The 16,024-nt window shown below is 50.1% G+C and overlaps 1 protein-coding gene across 7 annotated transcripts in view; it reads right to left on the minus strand.

Moving 5' to 3' along the window:
* Positions 1-1,164: 1,164 nt before the first annotated feature.
* The window catches only part of ATP11C (ATPase phospholipid transporting 11C), a 54,758-nt gene continuing 39,898 nt past the window's right edge, over positions 1,165-16,024 (minus strand). For 3 of the 7 annotated variants that reach the window (XM_038164733.1, XM_038164734.1, XM_038164732.1), the window contains exons 24-29: positions 15,837-15,964; positions 13,304-13,439; positions 11,497-11,562; positions 10,621-10,724; positions 8,664-8,817; positions 1,165-4,504 (exon numbers count right to left, since the gene is read on the minus strand). In XM_038164733.1, coding sequence (XP_038020661.1) covers positions 4,388-4,504; positions 8,664-8,817; positions 10,621-10,724; positions 11,497-11,562; positions 13,304-13,439; positions 15,837-15,964 — 705 coding nt within the window. In that variant the 3' untranslated portion in view covers positions 1,165-4,387. Of the gene's footprint in view, positions 4,505-5,662; positions 5,759-6,580; positions 6,672-8,663; positions 8,818-10,620; positions 10,725-11,496; positions 11,563-11,593; positions 12,051-13,303; positions 13,440-15,836; positions 15,965-16,024 lie in introns of those variants that run through there. The other 4 variants (XM_038164735.1, XM_038164736.1, XM_038164737.1 and 1 more) reach the window with 4 other exon arrangements.

Consider the following 16,024-nt stretch of genomic DNA (forward strand, 5'->3'; position numbering starts at 1 on the left):
AGGTTATCCAGGCGTGTGAAAATGGGAAGCAAAGCCCAGTGCCAGCAGCAGAACGCTGTGGATGCATGTCCTGCAACAGCTGCAGGGGACAGCGAGGGACAGGGACACCATGACCCCTCCATGCGCCAAGAGCCCTCACACGCCAATGGCCTGACCTTAGAAAGAGTGCTGTCCTTGTTAAAAATCACCTTCCCACACCACATTGCTTCTCCTTTCTAACCAGAAGGGCACACGGGGGTTTTAAACGCTAATTTTGGTGCCTTCTGAAGTGCTGGTGACCCGGGTCAGCCCCCACCGGTGACACTCACAGCTTTTGTCCCCTCAGCCAGGGCAGCCAGCTCACAGAGAGCCTCTGCAGCCCTTCAGACATTCTCCCTGTCACTCCCTGGTGCTGCTGGGAGTCTCAACGCGTGGATCTGGTTTCCAATAGTACGAGCTGCTGGGAAAGGTTAGAGTTTGTTTTAAATAGCTCAGCCATCTGTCCTGCCGCGCCTGATGGGAGCTGCACGGATCGAAGCAGCCAAAACAGAATTTTTCAAACTGTCAGTTTCTCATTACAAACATTTCAGCTTCAAACAGACCCGTGTCCTTAAAAAGAAAGTTGAGCCTATATATTTCTTGTGCATTACACAAACACTGTGAGTCGTGCTCTAGCAGTTTCCTCGTGTTGTTGGAATTTCATCAATGCAAATATTGGGCCTGAACCTCACCAGCACCAGGCACTTTGCAAACCTCATCTGTGTATTTCGAGGCTTTGAACTAAAAATTACTTATTTATTACACAGAACCAAGAACCAAAACAGAGCAGTAAGGAAACACTTTGCAAATGGGAATCAGGCACATGGACCTACATCAGCTCCTAAATGTCAGCTGAAGCCCTGGGTTCTCCTATTCCAGAAAGTTAAATCAATTTATTCACTTAATTCACAGGATTCACTTTCATAGTTAAACATTCATCTTGAAGGAAGTGAACAGCAGCTGATACCCACAACTGCTAATACACTGCTGGAAAAATAAAAGTGTATGAGAACAAGCAGCGTTTCCTTAGGCAAATGCTGCTCCACATCAGACAACCAAGCATGGCCTGGCTGGCACCTACCCTGGGAAAGCCCAAACAATCAACTACCCCTGAGGAGGATCCAAGGAGATGAGAGAGACAGCAAATATATATTAATCAGAACAACATACCAAAGTTTATTGATTACTTCAAACAAAAGTTTCTGTAATGAAAAAAGAGCAAGTTGCATTCATAAAAGGTAACATTCACATTCAATTTCCTTGATATAAAGCAACATAAATGTATAAAATTGCATTAAAGTGAAAAAAATGTAAGGTTGCAGTCCTTTTTCTTTGCAAGAAGCTGAAAATGTATCTGCTCATTGCCTGTATATAATTTACATTTTCTATACACTACGTGGTTTTTTAAAAAAATTCATAGCTGGGAAATTGGATAAATGGTGCAGTATTAGGAAAGTTCTTCAACTGTGTGTGTACAAATTCAATTTGAAGCTTTTATGCAATTCCAAGTCATTTATAATATTCTCCTAACGATTAGGATTAGTTTTTGAGAAGTCACTATGACTACACCAAGCTCCACTGTTACCACATAAGAGTTTTAGAGGGAATCTTAATTACTTTCCTTATCTTTCAGTGTCACTAGTCAGTGATAAAACTTCAGCAAATTATTATGAGAAAACCCCAGCCTCTTTTCCTTCAAGTTTCTCCACCGAAAAGCCTGTACTGACCTTTTACTGTACCTGAGGGGCACCGTGGCACCGGGGAAGGAGCACCCACCACAGCAGCCCTGTGCCACTGCTGCCACTCCAGCCCTGCTGCCTCACACCTTGCAGCCCCGACCAGCACTGCTCCTGCCCCTCTCTAAGCTCAGAAGGGGCCTCCTGTCTGCCCTGATTTCACAGGTCACCCACAGCAACCGAATTCTGGTTTTGCCATTGCTGAGTGACGAGGATCAGCCCTCCTGCAGGACCGGGGCAGCCTGGCTGTCCTGGCCCCCAGCATGACACCAGTGCACTATCTGAAGATCCAAGCCCAAGAAAAACCGCATTTTCCCCAAAAGAGTTGTGATCCAAGACATTCCAGATGAACTGCACCCCACCTGTCAGCACACACACCTTGGGTTTGAACGTGCAGCTACTGCAATGGCTTGTTCCAGCTGCAGACTTGGAAATGCCAAGAGAAAGATCTGGTTCTCAGAAGGCTCTGTCTTGAGAAAGGCAGCAGAAGTTATCCTGGTGACTATTTGAGCAGTTCACACGCAGTCAGGCTCCCCTGCTCCCACTGACACCACCAATGGAATTCCAGGGGAACAGGTTTGACCCTTGGAGTAGAGCGTGACACAAAACTGAGAAGCAAGGTGCCACGCTTTGGGACCATCAGGGCTTGGAATGGTTTTGAATCACAGGAATCAGGCATTTTAGAGCCTGTTTTTCAGAGGTTATGTAAACACAAGTCAGCAACCGTGTATTTAAGGAGAATGGTCAGATTTGGCATACAGAGCACATCTCCACTGCCTCCGTCCTGTACTCCATCTGTAGGCACCGCATTTCTGCAGGGAAAGCTGAGCACGGGACAAGGGCTGCAAGTCCAATTCCAGGTCAGTGAAATGAGCTAGGAAAATGGGAAAACAAAACAAAAAAGCAGAAGATGAAAGCTTTGCCCACGGGACACATGCTGGCAGTGCAGCTCCTGCCCTGCATGCGGCAAGGAGCTGAGCCGCGCGCAGACGCCGCTCGTGCTGAGGCCAGTGCAGAGTGTGTGATACAGGGCTGCTGTCCATCCTCCCCTCCCATGCTGGGCGATGGCAGAGCAGCCCCAGGGGCTGTGCACTCCCCTCTCCCACTCAGGTAGGGCCCATCCAACGTCCTCATGATGCAGGAGAGAATGTGCCAGCAGCTGATGCGCAGCAGCCGCAGACGAACCGCGGGGATGGCAGCCAGAGAGCAAGACTTGATTCTCCCAAAAATGAACAGTCTGCAGTTCCACAAATTCGGTGAGGAGAATGTTCTGTCTATCCCAAATTGTTCTGTTGTGACACAAAGCTGAGCGAGCAGGAGCCAAACCCAGCGCAGTGCAGAGCTTGCTGCTTCTGAAAGGAGCCCCACGGCTTCTCACAGCAGCTGCTCTGGGGGACACCAGCACGAGGCAGGGACTGTCACACCAACCAGGGGGGCACACGGCCTGCTCTGTCACTGCTCATGACTTAACACAACAAAAGAAGCTGCTCTTTCCAAACATGAAGTATCAGAGGAAAAAAAAATATATTGAGAGTCAGGCATCTCACCTTCGCTGTGCAAAACCTAAAGAGGAAAGTTCCTACTACCATGGTACAGGTAGATTTAAAAAGAACATGCCAATTTAAAAAACAAAATGTAAAATGAAATCAGGTTCATGTATTCGATTTTAAACGGTCTTCTTTTTTCTTAGTGCAAATAACTCAAGATGCAGTTTTATACACCTGCAGGATGACAGGCACAGCCCACGTCCCTGGGATCAGCCAAGGACTCCAGTGTCCCTCAGTGCAGCAATGTAAGCACAGCCACAGGAGCCTGGGCACTGGGGCCCAGGGCCTGGCACAGCCCAACTTTTGGGATTCCTTTGTCCCCCACGAAAGCTTCCTTCCATCACAAACAGCCACAAGACAAGCTTTTCTTCACTCTCCAGCAGGAGTAAACCCAGCAGCAAACGGGCTGTGGGAGGATGCTCTGGCACTTCCCAGCACTGCAGTTCTTCACATGGACACCACTGCTGTGGACAGACCACAGACAGCTTCCAGCTCCACCTGGAGGAGAGAGCGGCAGAGATTTCTCCCGGATTTTCAGCGATCCTGCCGAGTGCCTCTGGGAACCACGGCTGGGAGGGGGCAGCTGCCAGCCGAGGCAGCACAGCCCCAGCACCAGGAGAGGGGCTCCAGGGCCGCATCACCTCCTGTGCGAGGGGAGCAGCCTCTTCCCAGTGCCTTCAGGGGGCTGGGGGGAATGTTACTGGGTTGAAGTCTGTGCTACTTCTTTGGTCAGGCAGAGCAGGAGCTGGAGCAGCCCTGCTGCTCTGGGGCAGATCTGCAGCGGGCACAGGAAGCCCCTGTGAAATGGGGCTGGCACTGCACTCTTGCACTTCCATCCATGCTGTTCTGGGTGAACTCCTAAGGATGCTTTCTCAGCCTCCAATGATGTAGGATTTGGCAGAAGTGGTTTTTCTGGGAGGGCAGGGAAGCCTCAAGACCAAAGCCTGTCGGGTACCGTGGGGCCAGCGCCCTGGCTGCTCTCCCAGCACGGCTGCTCTCAGTCCTTGGCACTATCAAAGGTCACTGCCAGGTTAAAACCATGGGTTTCCTGCAGCATGACAACGTGCAGTGTTTGTGTGGAGCACTTTAAGGTATCCTGAGAGGATATCTTTCTGCCAAATTAGTAACAGCATCTTCAGCCTTCACATAACCATTCTCTATCCGTTTGTATGACACTAACACAGGCAGATCAAAGGGGCCAGCCTGCAAAAATCAGAAGGAAAACAAACACGTATTGCAACTGTTACATTCCCAAACCCATAAACCTTTTCCTGGGTTATTAAAAATATATATAGGAGAAGAAGAATGATTAGGCCATGATAAAAGTGCCAAATATCATTCACAACCAAGTAGTCAAATGATAAATCAATTTTCACAATTTGCAAAGTGCTGCATGGAGTCTAAAAGAGGCATCTGCCCCACTGTCCCCTGCAGCTCCTGTGCTGGTCCAGCCACCTCCCACACCAGTCTGCACCAGTTTGTGGTGGTGGAGAGCACCACCTAATGTCAGTGGGGAAGGACTGGCTGCACGGGCGGGTGCCAGCTGCACGGGAGGGCTGGCAGGGCTGGCTGCTGGCCCTGCCATGCCCACAAATCTCATTTCTTTAGCAGCAGCTGTGGGCACAGAGGTGCGAGAGGTTCGTAGCCAGCCTGCAGGTTTATGTTTGCAGCAGACACCACACATAACATCTCCCCTAAACGCAGGATTGTGAATTCAATTGGGCACTTTTACTTCTTTATTCTGCTATTGGCTTCCTACAAAGTTTAAAATCAACTGGTAGGAGGATGCTCTGGGTGTGTGTGCAGACACACGGACACTGAGACATGCCTCTGTCCCATGTGCTGACACACACAGACAAGTGCATGTGTTTAGTTTCCATCTGTGCAGATGAATTGAAACATACTTATTTCTATCCGACAGAACAGCATGCACCCTGAAGAAAGGGATTTTGGTACAATTCAGATGCAATACTGGAATCATTTTAACAACTGAGATCCCCATCCTTCACTGTAAATGTATCAGCATTAGCTTTTGTAACCAGTGCTAGCACAATTCAGGCTGCACTCTCAAATTAAATTCTGTGCCAATATTAGACTGAAGTAGCAGTTAGATTGAAAGATTTGTTCACGTATCGCCAAATATTTGAAAGGATCTGTACAGACATGGGATTCTGAAGAAGCTGGATAGTACAACATCCAAATTAAAATGCATCCCAAGCATTGCATCTCCATTCCACAAGGACAGGTGCCCCACACCGAGAGCCAAGAGGATTACAAGAACCATGGTTTAATTGATTTGGAGGGGGTTACGTTTGGTTAATTGATGCCTTTAACACCATCCCAATCCTCAGCACAGGGTACCTGTTACAACACATTAGACTCATCTGAGAATGTTCTTAAAAGAAGAGGTCTGACAGAAGGTCTGGCCGACAATGAATCAGGTGCCTTCCTGCTGCTCTGCAACAGCGAGGCAAAGAGACTTATAGCACACGAGCCCTCAGCCTGCTGGCTCAAGCAGTGCAAGGCACACAACCCCTCTCACAGCCCCCCCATCTCAGAAAGGATGGGGCAACACAGTGCAGGAGGCACAGGAGGGATTCAGAAACTAGCCCTGCTCCTCCAAGTGCTGGGGGATTCGTGCTGCAGCTGCTTCTGAGGGAGGAGGAAGACACCCCTGACCTGCACACAGCTGGTGTTTTCAGAGCAGCAGGTAACGGTGGAGAGCTGCACTGAACCCCAACAGGAGGGACATGCCACCAGGGTGCTCTGCTGGGGTGAGCCCACCACTCCCACGGTCAGCAAGTCCAAGACCATCCCTTGATGTCAGGGGTGTGGGCTGTGGCTTAATCACTCTCACAAAGAACAGCAGCACTGACAAATGGGACGGACTGGGGAAGCTCCTCCTAGGTGAGACAAGCCTGAGCCATCTGACAAGTCACCCAGAGGACAATCAACATCAATCCCACCTTGTCCCACTCCTGTCTGGTCCACTAACACAAAACTACAGCAAGGCAGGAGAGTGTGACCAGCTTTGTTTGTGTCCACCTCACCTGGACATCCTGAGCACGACCAGCTCACCCACCTGAGGGGCAGCAAGAGACCCAAGGGGAAGAGACAGGCGAAATATTCAAGCAGAAGATTCAAATTAAGGCAAAAGGTGGGGAAAGCAAGGTTCTGCTGAGTGAGCAAATCTAAACGTGGGTTTCCAGGAGCTAGGCATTAGAAGGAAGAGAAAAGCAGTCGAGCAAGCAACACATTGCGACTCAGAAAGGAAATCACCTTATTCACTCCAAGAAAAGCTGTGATTGCTGGAAGTTTGAGAAAGCATGAAGATAGTGGATGTTCCTGAGGAAGGAAGGCGCTTCGTTACCTAGTTCACAACAGCACAAAAGACAGAAAATTGCAGTACAAGAAAGAGAAAGGCAGAAACCAAGGAAAACACAAATGCGCCTTGCAGTTAAAAAAAACAAACAGAACCAAAACAAAATAAAAACAACCACCACAGTTACCACACAGAAAATTTAATAAAGGCTGAGCAGAGCTGATGCGCTGTGTTATAGGAAACTGGGGGTGAAACCCTGTCCCACTGGGATCAAGGGCAAATGCCCAACAACCTGGCCTAAGTCCATCCTCCCCTTCCAGAAGGGACCCTTGGCCACCAAGCTGTGGTTCAGGCCCCCATACAATGTCCCTAATTTTGTTTTTCACTGTGTGCTTCCCTTGGGACACTGATCTTTATTTTATTTCAACTTCAAGGTCAGGATTCTCAACAAGGGTTTTGATTTGAAATCATCTAACCTGGTCCTAGATGCCTTTATGAATCAGGCAGCTGATTTTGGTGTCTGATGGCAGGCACAGATATCCAGAGCTGGTATCTCCTTCAGGCACTTACAGTAAAGCTCTTACTCAAAATGTACATTTAAATATGGCTCAGCCTGTGTTTAGTTTGGGGTGCACATCTGAAGGGACTTTCCTAGTTGACACTGGCTTTGCTTTGCTGAGTGATTTCACAAGAGCCTTTGTTAAACGCATAAAAAGCACTCTTGAAAGTAAGTATTGCAAGAGGGGATGGATCTCTGCTCAGCAGCTGAAGGCAAAAACAGGTCAGCTCCCAGGTGGGTTGAGCTGGGGCTCAGAAATCCCCAGGTCACCCCTGCAGGGCACTGTCCCCAAGCTCTGCCATGTCTGCAGCTGAGAGCAACTCCCTCCCAGCCTGTGCAACAGGGGCGTCCAGCTGGAAACCATGAAATCATCCCCAAGGGGAAGCAGTTACATGGATCCTCACAAAATACAACCACAGCTCTCTGCCATCCCTACTGTTTTCACCTCCAGGGGTGCCCCATCCCTGGGAGTGTCCCGGGCCAGGCAGGATGGGGCCCTGGGCAGCCTGACCTGGGAATGGCATCCCTGCCAGGCAGGGGGCTGGCCTGGGCGATCTCTGGGGAGCCTCCAACCCCAACCTTTCTGTGACTCCTTCACTGACCAGGGCAGGGGGTAACCTGCCTGTGACCCCGGCCCGTGTCCCTTCAGCTGTGCCCTGCTGCAGCCCTGGCACAGGCAAGCCCCAGGCGAGAGGGCAGGGCTGCCTGGCAATCCCCACGGGCTGGCCCAGGCCAGCATCGCTGAAGCTGCAGGAGGGGAGCATGGCCCGGGGAGCAGGAGCTGCCCCTCAGGGACATTCTGCCCCCTGGGAACACCCCCTGCCCCCCAGGAACACCCCCTGGCCCCTGGGGACAGCAGAGACAAGGAGCAGGGGGCTCAGCCAGCGAGCTGTGAGCCTGGCAGTGCTGTGCTGGCCTTCACCACTTGAAGGAGCACTGGAGAAAACTCTTAGGTTTCCACTTCAAAGGGAGCCTCCTCGCCAGCAGTGCAGGAGAGCTGTTAAGAAACCAGACAACTTCCAGGGAGAGAAACCATCATGGTCAAAGCCTTTGGCTATTTGTGCAGGATGGGCAAATGTGACAAGACCTGACCCTGCTCCCCCTGCAGCAGCACCTGGGGACACCCCAGGGGAGCATCCTGCTCTTCTGACACAAAAACAAGCAGGTCCTTCAGGACAAGATAAAGTGTTTGGTGTCAGCTCAGGCTGGACAAGGCTTATGCTCTTCTCCAGAAGACACCACACTCCCACCCAGGGAAGGCACTGAGGAAAGGCACAGGCTGACTCTCCCTGCTGCAGATCTAGGCAGTATTTTTAGAATAACTTCTTGACATTTTTGGCATGTGAAAGAGCAAGACAAGGCTCTAGAAAGCCTTCCTTGAGATGTGAGTGGTATGTGGCATTGTTAGAGGTTCATCTGGTGCCTAAGGGTAAGAACAGTTTTCATAAAAATACAGTGTGATACATCACCTCGTTCCTTACCTGATGATTTTTCTCCTTTATGTTTTTTAAAACTATTAGAAGAATTTCTGGGAAAAGGCTGATAAAGATCAGGAGAATTATTGCCAGCCATGTGGAAACAGAAGTCAGCATATGAGCAAATACAAAATACATTCTTTGCTGCTTCAAGAAAGGCCTGAAAAAGAAAGGATACAAATGAATTCTGGTTAACATGAGTTTTCCAAGAAGAACAGAATCAAGGAGACTTCAGGTAAAGCTGTTAGCAGTTATGCCTCCCTTCCAGACAGAGATGGATACAGCACAGAAACACACTGCCCATCCTTCTCCTAACCCATCTCCTGCCCCAGCTGCCCTATTTCTGGAAGAGTGTCATGATCCATTCTGCATCTTGCACATCTGTTTCTTTTCAGGGTGGGAAGGGGTTTGAATTTAGCCACCATCACTGAACGATAAATGATCCACCTCATCAAAAACCAGGTCATTTTATCTCAACCTCAGGCTTTGCTATAGCTTCTGGTTTGGTTTTGATAGTGGAAATCAGAGTCTCTCAATCACAACACATTGTTTGCCCCTTCCTCCTTTCCCTGATGAGGGAGAGCAACCAACAGCTGCTTGTGAAAAACATCTCATCAATAACTGATGACAAGGGTCCCAAGGCAGGTTTTGCTTACTGTTAAAACAAAAATACTGAGCTATGCAAGTTGAACAGCAGAAAGTTTTCAGTAGAAAACTCACATTTAGCACAGAGGTGTGGCTGGACTGCAGATCTGGATCTGCTGGTCAGCAAGAATTAACTGAAGAGCTAAAGCTCCTGACCCCCAAAATATTTAAATCTGTTCCACACCCTTATGAGCAGGTTGCTGGATCAGGGCTCCAGCCAATATCCCACAGCAAAGCAAAGGTGTGAAACAGAAACTGGGAATGCCAGCTGAACACTGACTGCAGCACAGGAAAAACAGATCTGTGGGGTTTGTAATGTACTAATGCTCACCTGCTCTTGCGACACGTTAAACCTGGGTGCACTCAAATCAATGAGAATTTCTCCTACTCAGATCCATCATTTCCACACCAGGACCTGCCTTTCTGCTGCTCATTTCTCCTCTGTCCCAGCGGGCCAGGTCCTCTTGCTCTGCATCTGCCTCACCTGCTCCTTCTGCTTCACCGAGGTTCTTTCCACCCCAAGTTCTGTCTCTCTGCCCCACATGCAAAACAGACCCTAAAAGGTTTACTCTAGAACCTCCCAGCAAAGACCAGAGCCTCAAGCAGCAGAAAAGCAAACACCCCGTGCCAAAGCTGAGCACCTGGATGATGCCCAGGCTGTTTTCTCTTCAGGCCCTTCCCTCTGCTGGGCTGAGCCCTGCTCAAACACATCTCAAACACACCTCAAACACACCTCGTGGTGCACCAGCCCTCTTCCACACTGCCTTCTGGGGGGTGCTGGGTGGAGGCAGCCCCTCCTCACCCAGCAGAGGAAGCAGCATGTCACCATGATGTTTTTATGAAAATCCTTTGCCAGGAATTTTTTTCTCCTGAGAAGTTGGGAAGCTTCAGCTTCTCCATGTTTTGCTGCTTTGGAATGTGATTTGGAGAACTGTTCACCCAGCATGTGAAATTGTTTTCACTTGATGTCCAATGACAGCCACCTGTGTCGAGGCTGTGAGCACTCACAAGATTTTATTATCATTCCATTCTATTCTCTTCCAGCCTTCTGATGAATCCTTCCTCCTGTTCTTTTAGTATAGTTTTACTTTAGCATTTTTAATATAATATATATCATAATAGAATAAATCAGCCTCCTGAAACATGGAGTCAAGATTCTCATCTCTTCCCTTGTCCTGGGACCCCTCAAACACAGCCACAGGGCAGGGCTGCACGCAGCCTGTCCCTGCCAGTCCCAGGGTGCCCCTGAGGAGGGGCAAAGGCAGAGCCAGCGCCGGGCACTGCCCCAAGGAAGGGCAGGGGGAACAAAGATACTTGCCAAATGACTCCTCCCCAAAAGAATGAGAAAAACACATAGAAAGCAAGGGAGCCCCAGATCACAAAGTGGTTCATCCACGTCCAGAATCGGGTATCTAACGCTAGCTGTGGGAACAAAGAGAGACAAAAACAGGCTTTAGATGCAGAGTGCATTGGATTGCGTTTAGATGACATTTCAGACTGGCTTCACATTAAGGCTGAAGGTTCTCCCAAGAGCTACCTCTGTGCATATGGGCACCAGGAAAAACATTTCCAATGCCCACAGTCTGGCACAATGTTAGCAGGGAAACAGTGACATTCTAATTGTAACTGACACTTCTAAATGGAATGAATTTGATGCAACCCCTGATCCTACAGGAAAGAAACATCTAAAGGTTACAGGGACTGTAATTGCCTCTTGTCACCACCTGCTGTCCTGAACCAAACACAAAAGACCTTTTGTAAGGTCTTATGCAAACAGTTTGTTCTGGAAAGCTCCATGAAACAAAACAGATTTGCTATTGTTATTTGACACATGTGCTTTTGTGATCACTTTGGCACTCAGCCTTGTCTGAAACAAGGTGGACAAACCCAAACTCTCTATTGCTCCTCTCCTCTTGCTGGAACTGAACATCAAGAGGGGAAAGCGTGGGGAAAACTCAACCAGAACCAACTGGAGTCCTCAGAAGAGGGGAAAAAATAGAAAAATAATTTAAACAGAACAAACATTTAAAGACCACAGACTACACAAAGGAAAGTAAGCAGGTTCTGCCTCTACAGGAGAAGATTTAAGTGTGGGGGAAAATACTCAGACCCTTCATCTCCAGCACATTCCCCCCATGATTTTACAGAGCACACAGGAGCCTTGCAAAGCTGAGGAAGGGACGGAGATGCTGACCTTGAGAGTGACGGTGAACACCAGCACGGTGAAAACAATCGTCCCAAAGGTCCAGTTCCCAAACACCTGCAAAACACACGGCACTGCCACAGCGTCCCGGCCCTCTGGGGAGGCACGGGACGGGGACAGGGATGGGGACAAGCAGGGAGCAGGGGAGGGCAGGGACAGAGCCACGGACACGGGACACGGACGCTCGGCCAGCTCCCCTCGCCTCGCCACCCGCAGCCATGCAGTGCCACAGACAGGTGACCAGAGCTGGGACGTGACAGGGACAACCTCCTACTAACAGCAATGTCAGTAACAACACGAGTCGCTGCACCACCTGCAGCTCAGGGCTTCCTGGCAATTTACTCAGTTTCTGCTTTCTCGCCACCATCATCATCATCATCCTCATGATGTCCCTGCAGTGCCCTTGCAGAAGGCAGCAGCAGCTGCTGCTCCAGCTGGCTGGCTTTGTGGTACTAGTGACTACACACACAGAGAAAGGCAGGTGCTGCAGATGAACCCAGTGATGGCAATGAATGGGAGAGGTGCTTACCAAAGGCTGTCAAGCTCTGAATGCATACATTAAAACAGAAAGTGAAATGTAAAAGTTTCCAAAAAACGCAAAAAAATTAAAGTCAATAGGAGTGAAAAACGAGTCAATCAAACATACATGGATATTATGAACAATTGCTGGTAGCAGTTCTTACAGGCATAAGTGTTTACAGAACAGGACATAACCACAGATCTTATTGCAGTGCCACACGGATTTGACCTCAGAAGGCATTCACAGAACACATCAGTGCTTCATGTTTCATCCCAGTGGCCACAGGTACAGAAGAGCACTGAGCTGGCAGTACAGGGGCTTGACTGCATATAGCTGGGGCCACAAATGCAATGTATGAATATACATACATAAATTTCATCAGCTTTTCTCCAAGTGTTAGCCCCTACAACGAGTTTCAGTGTTTTCCAGGGTCACAAGTGATGGTGTAAAGAAGTTTCCCATCAGCCAAGATTTAATAATATGCTGCACATTCCCTTGGGGAAAGGGTCCTGAAACCACTCAGGCCACCACGCCTGGCAGCTGCCCTGCACTAATGCTTTGCTCGGTACTCAGTTAACCAGCAAAACAAAAAATGAGAAAAAAAGGAAAAATAAAAAAACCCTCCATCTTTTTTCCTCCTCTTCCTGTGCAAGTTAACCCCAGCAGCTCCCACAGCAATTCAAGAGCTCGTCCCCACAGCAGAGGCACGAGCAAGCAGGCAGCAGGGACAACATCCTGCTGCCTCCAGCAGCTGGGGACTCCTGCTGGCTCCAGACAGGAGCAGAAGGGCAGCCCAGCCTCCCCCAAAGGGGGACCAGAGGCTGAAATCCCAGCCCCAGGCAGGCAGAGCACACAAGCAGCCCGGCACCAGGCTGCCCTGAGGAGCACCATCTCGTCAAGGTGGGCTGCTGCAGCTGCTCACACCCAGCCAGGCACACGCTGAACTTCAGCCTGGTGCTGGTGGGAAGGACAGACACTGCCCCTGCCCTGGGATCACACAGAGGAGGGGAGAGCACTGTGCCAAGCTCAGTGCCTTGGAGCAGAGCTGTAAGACTAGTCACTTTACCTAGTGAGGGTAACCAGCTCTGCCCCGTTCCCATGGCGATCTGGAAATGTTTGATTTCAAGCATTTGCTGCAGGATCACACCATAAGCAAGGCTACACTGCTGGACAAGACTGGAGACACAGTGCACAGACCAAGCACAGATATTCCCTGCCAGGCATATCAGAGGCAGCACAAACACAAACACTCATCTTCCCCTCTTCTGGGGCCGTTACCTTTCCGTTGTCTTCCAAGGATGAGTTCTGAAACAGAAAATAAACCCCAAAGAAAAACACCAGTCCTTCAAAGGCGCCCAGAAAGGTCCAGTAGAGGAAGGGCCTCCACTGCAGCATGGCATTGTCCGACACCTTCCTGCCAAGAGAGGGAGGAACAGGACCATCAGCACCACGCTCAGATGTGCTGCAAAGCTCCTCACAGGCTGGGGGGCTTGGGAGCAAGCCCCTGCAGCAGGAGCCGAGGGGGGAAACCACAGAAACACCCGTCAGGACATAAAGAACACTTCCAATATGCAGCTGCTGATCACGAGAAATCACAAGAGGTTCAGCATATGAATTGTTTTGTCTTTCTCCTCTAGGTAACTTGGATGAAAAAAGCACAAAGTGAACGAGGCAGTGCTGTCCTGAACCTCTCCTGCAGCCCCTGTGCTGCCCATGGTATCTGACATTATCTGCTCAATTCTAAAAGCAGGGTAAGGCTACAGAGCAGCTGTAGGGGATGCATGGAATCCACGGTGTTTCCCTCTTTTTGTTGAAAGCACAAAGTCCTTTTTTGAGAAAAGCTCTGCAAGGCCTGTTCCCTGAAGTGGTGTTTTTCTGCACAGGCTGAAAATAACCTCCTGAATTGTCTGGTGGGTGTTTTTCTCACAGGGGTTGTAGCAGGAGGCTCTTGGCTGAATACAGGATGAGCTCTGGCATGGAGGCAGCAGCAGCAAATGGATGGGCTATGAGCAAAGCTCTGCAGGGACCACACGCAGGGCCTGGGGAGTGGAGGGTGGCCAGCAGGGCAGGAGGGAGTTAAAAACAGTTCCCTGCATCATTATCTTTTCAGATTACTTTCTGTACAGTCCCCACCTTTTCTGAATTATTCTCCTTAACTCCTAAAGCAATTCATCACTTTCAGCAAGATGCACCTTGCAAGCCTGTCTGGTGCTGGGCTCCTGTAACAGCAGCTTCTGAAATGAGATCCTCCTGAAACCTCCACCCAACAATGCTGTGACCACGCTCCAGCATGTCACAACTTGGGTCTGAGAAACAAGCCAGGATAAACCAGACTGGAAGCGTGGGCTACTGCAAGGAGAGAAAACACAATCAGCTTCCTCCCCGCGAGCTGCTCTGCATTCCCACTGCTGTCCTGCAGTGCCCGTGGTAAACAGGCTTTCTCCAGCCCAGGATCTGCACTGCAGCAGCTCAGCACTTCCTCCAGCAGCAGCGCAGCGGGGGCTCTGCATCCAGCAGCACTTGCACAGGCAGCAATATTCCAGCTGAGGCTTTTCCCCTCAACACACAGACCCCAGAGATCACAGAGCCCACAGGGGAAGGCCCAGGGGCCTGCTGTTACTGCTCTCTGTCGCACAATATTCAATTACCAAGCTATTGAAAAGCCCAGACGGTGGCACTCTGCCACGGAGTGAAGGAGCGTGGAGCTCTAATCAATCATGGCTCCCAGTGTTTGCTTCAAAACCACCCAAGCCCCTTCCCAGCCTCACAGCTCTCGCTGCATTCACTGCTGTTCCTGTACCTAAGGCAAGGTTCACACAGTATTTCAGGCACCTGGTGATTCCCGTTCTCTTTGCTGTCTCTGCACAGAAATCACTCCTGGCTCGAGCACAGCCGTGCCACACACAGCTCCTCCACTGCTGGGGAGCATCACCCCACAGTGACAGGGCTGGCACGGGCCACTGGCCAAAGCAGCCCTCACCTGGCTCCTTCCACAGGGCTGAGCTGACTGCCCGGCTGGGGAATGAGCACCAGGGATGCACAGAGAGGAGCTTCCTCCAACAAACACCTTCCTTAGTCTCTGCTGAAGGGCTGACCCAAGCACGTGCGTGGGCAGGGCTGGGAGGAAGATGGGAAGCATCTCTGCTCCTGTGCAAGTCTGGAGCCTCTCCCCGCTGCAGTCAAGGAGAGAAAACAACAAGCAAAGCAGAGGGAGACATTCTAAGCAGTCCCTTCCCTGGGCAACGTGGCAGAAAACAGTGTGGAGCGATGAGCAGAAATCCCTGGGTTCTGATAAGGGGACCTGCCTGTGGAGGGGAATCCTGGGAGACCACATCCATTCAGACAAGCTGAGAAACCACCTGCCTGAGCTGGGCTTCAGAAACATTCATCTTTCTGAAAATGAATGGATCTTTTTTCCTCCTGAAAGCTGCATCTGCCCTCCCTGCATTACACACTCCACCACGTGCCTGGCTCAAAGGTAACGTGGATGAATCTCCTGGCCACACTCACAGCTCCATTCTTCTTTTGGATAAATTCCACCTACAGTTTACCCTTTCACAGAGATGCAGCAGTGCAGTTTCTAGAGCAGATACTGTCAGAGAGCATAGACAAACAGCAACAGGCAGTAAACACAAGGCTGCTCAGCTTGAATGCAGGAACAGCTGAGGCACGAGGGACAGAAATGGCTTCTTCTGCACTTGGTGGTGGTGACACAGTGTGGGGACACCTGCTTATGCTCCTGCACCAAGAAAACTCAAAGCACAGCTATAACAGAGGCGTGCAGAGGCTGGCCCAGCCCAGCTGTACTCACATGTAGAGCTGAGGGTCCGAGGTCAGCGTGTCAATGCTGATGTGCTGCTCCAGGAGGCTGTAAGCCAGGATAGGCAGCGACGTGAAGCAGATGTTGTACATGGTCAGATAGGCAGCATCATACAGTGGCTTAGAGGAGGAAGAAAGGGTTACATGAGACAGACAGAAAAAGGCCTCTCCACGAAGAAA

This window comes from Motacilla alba, chromosome 4A (genome assembly GCF_015832195.1).
Source record: "Motacilla alba alba isolate MOTALB_02 chromosome 4A, Motacilla_alba_V1.0_pri, whole genome shotgun sequence".
NCBI classification, from domain to species: domain Eukaryota; kingdom Metazoa; phylum Chordata; class Aves; order Passeriformes; family Motacillidae; genus Motacilla; species Motacilla alba.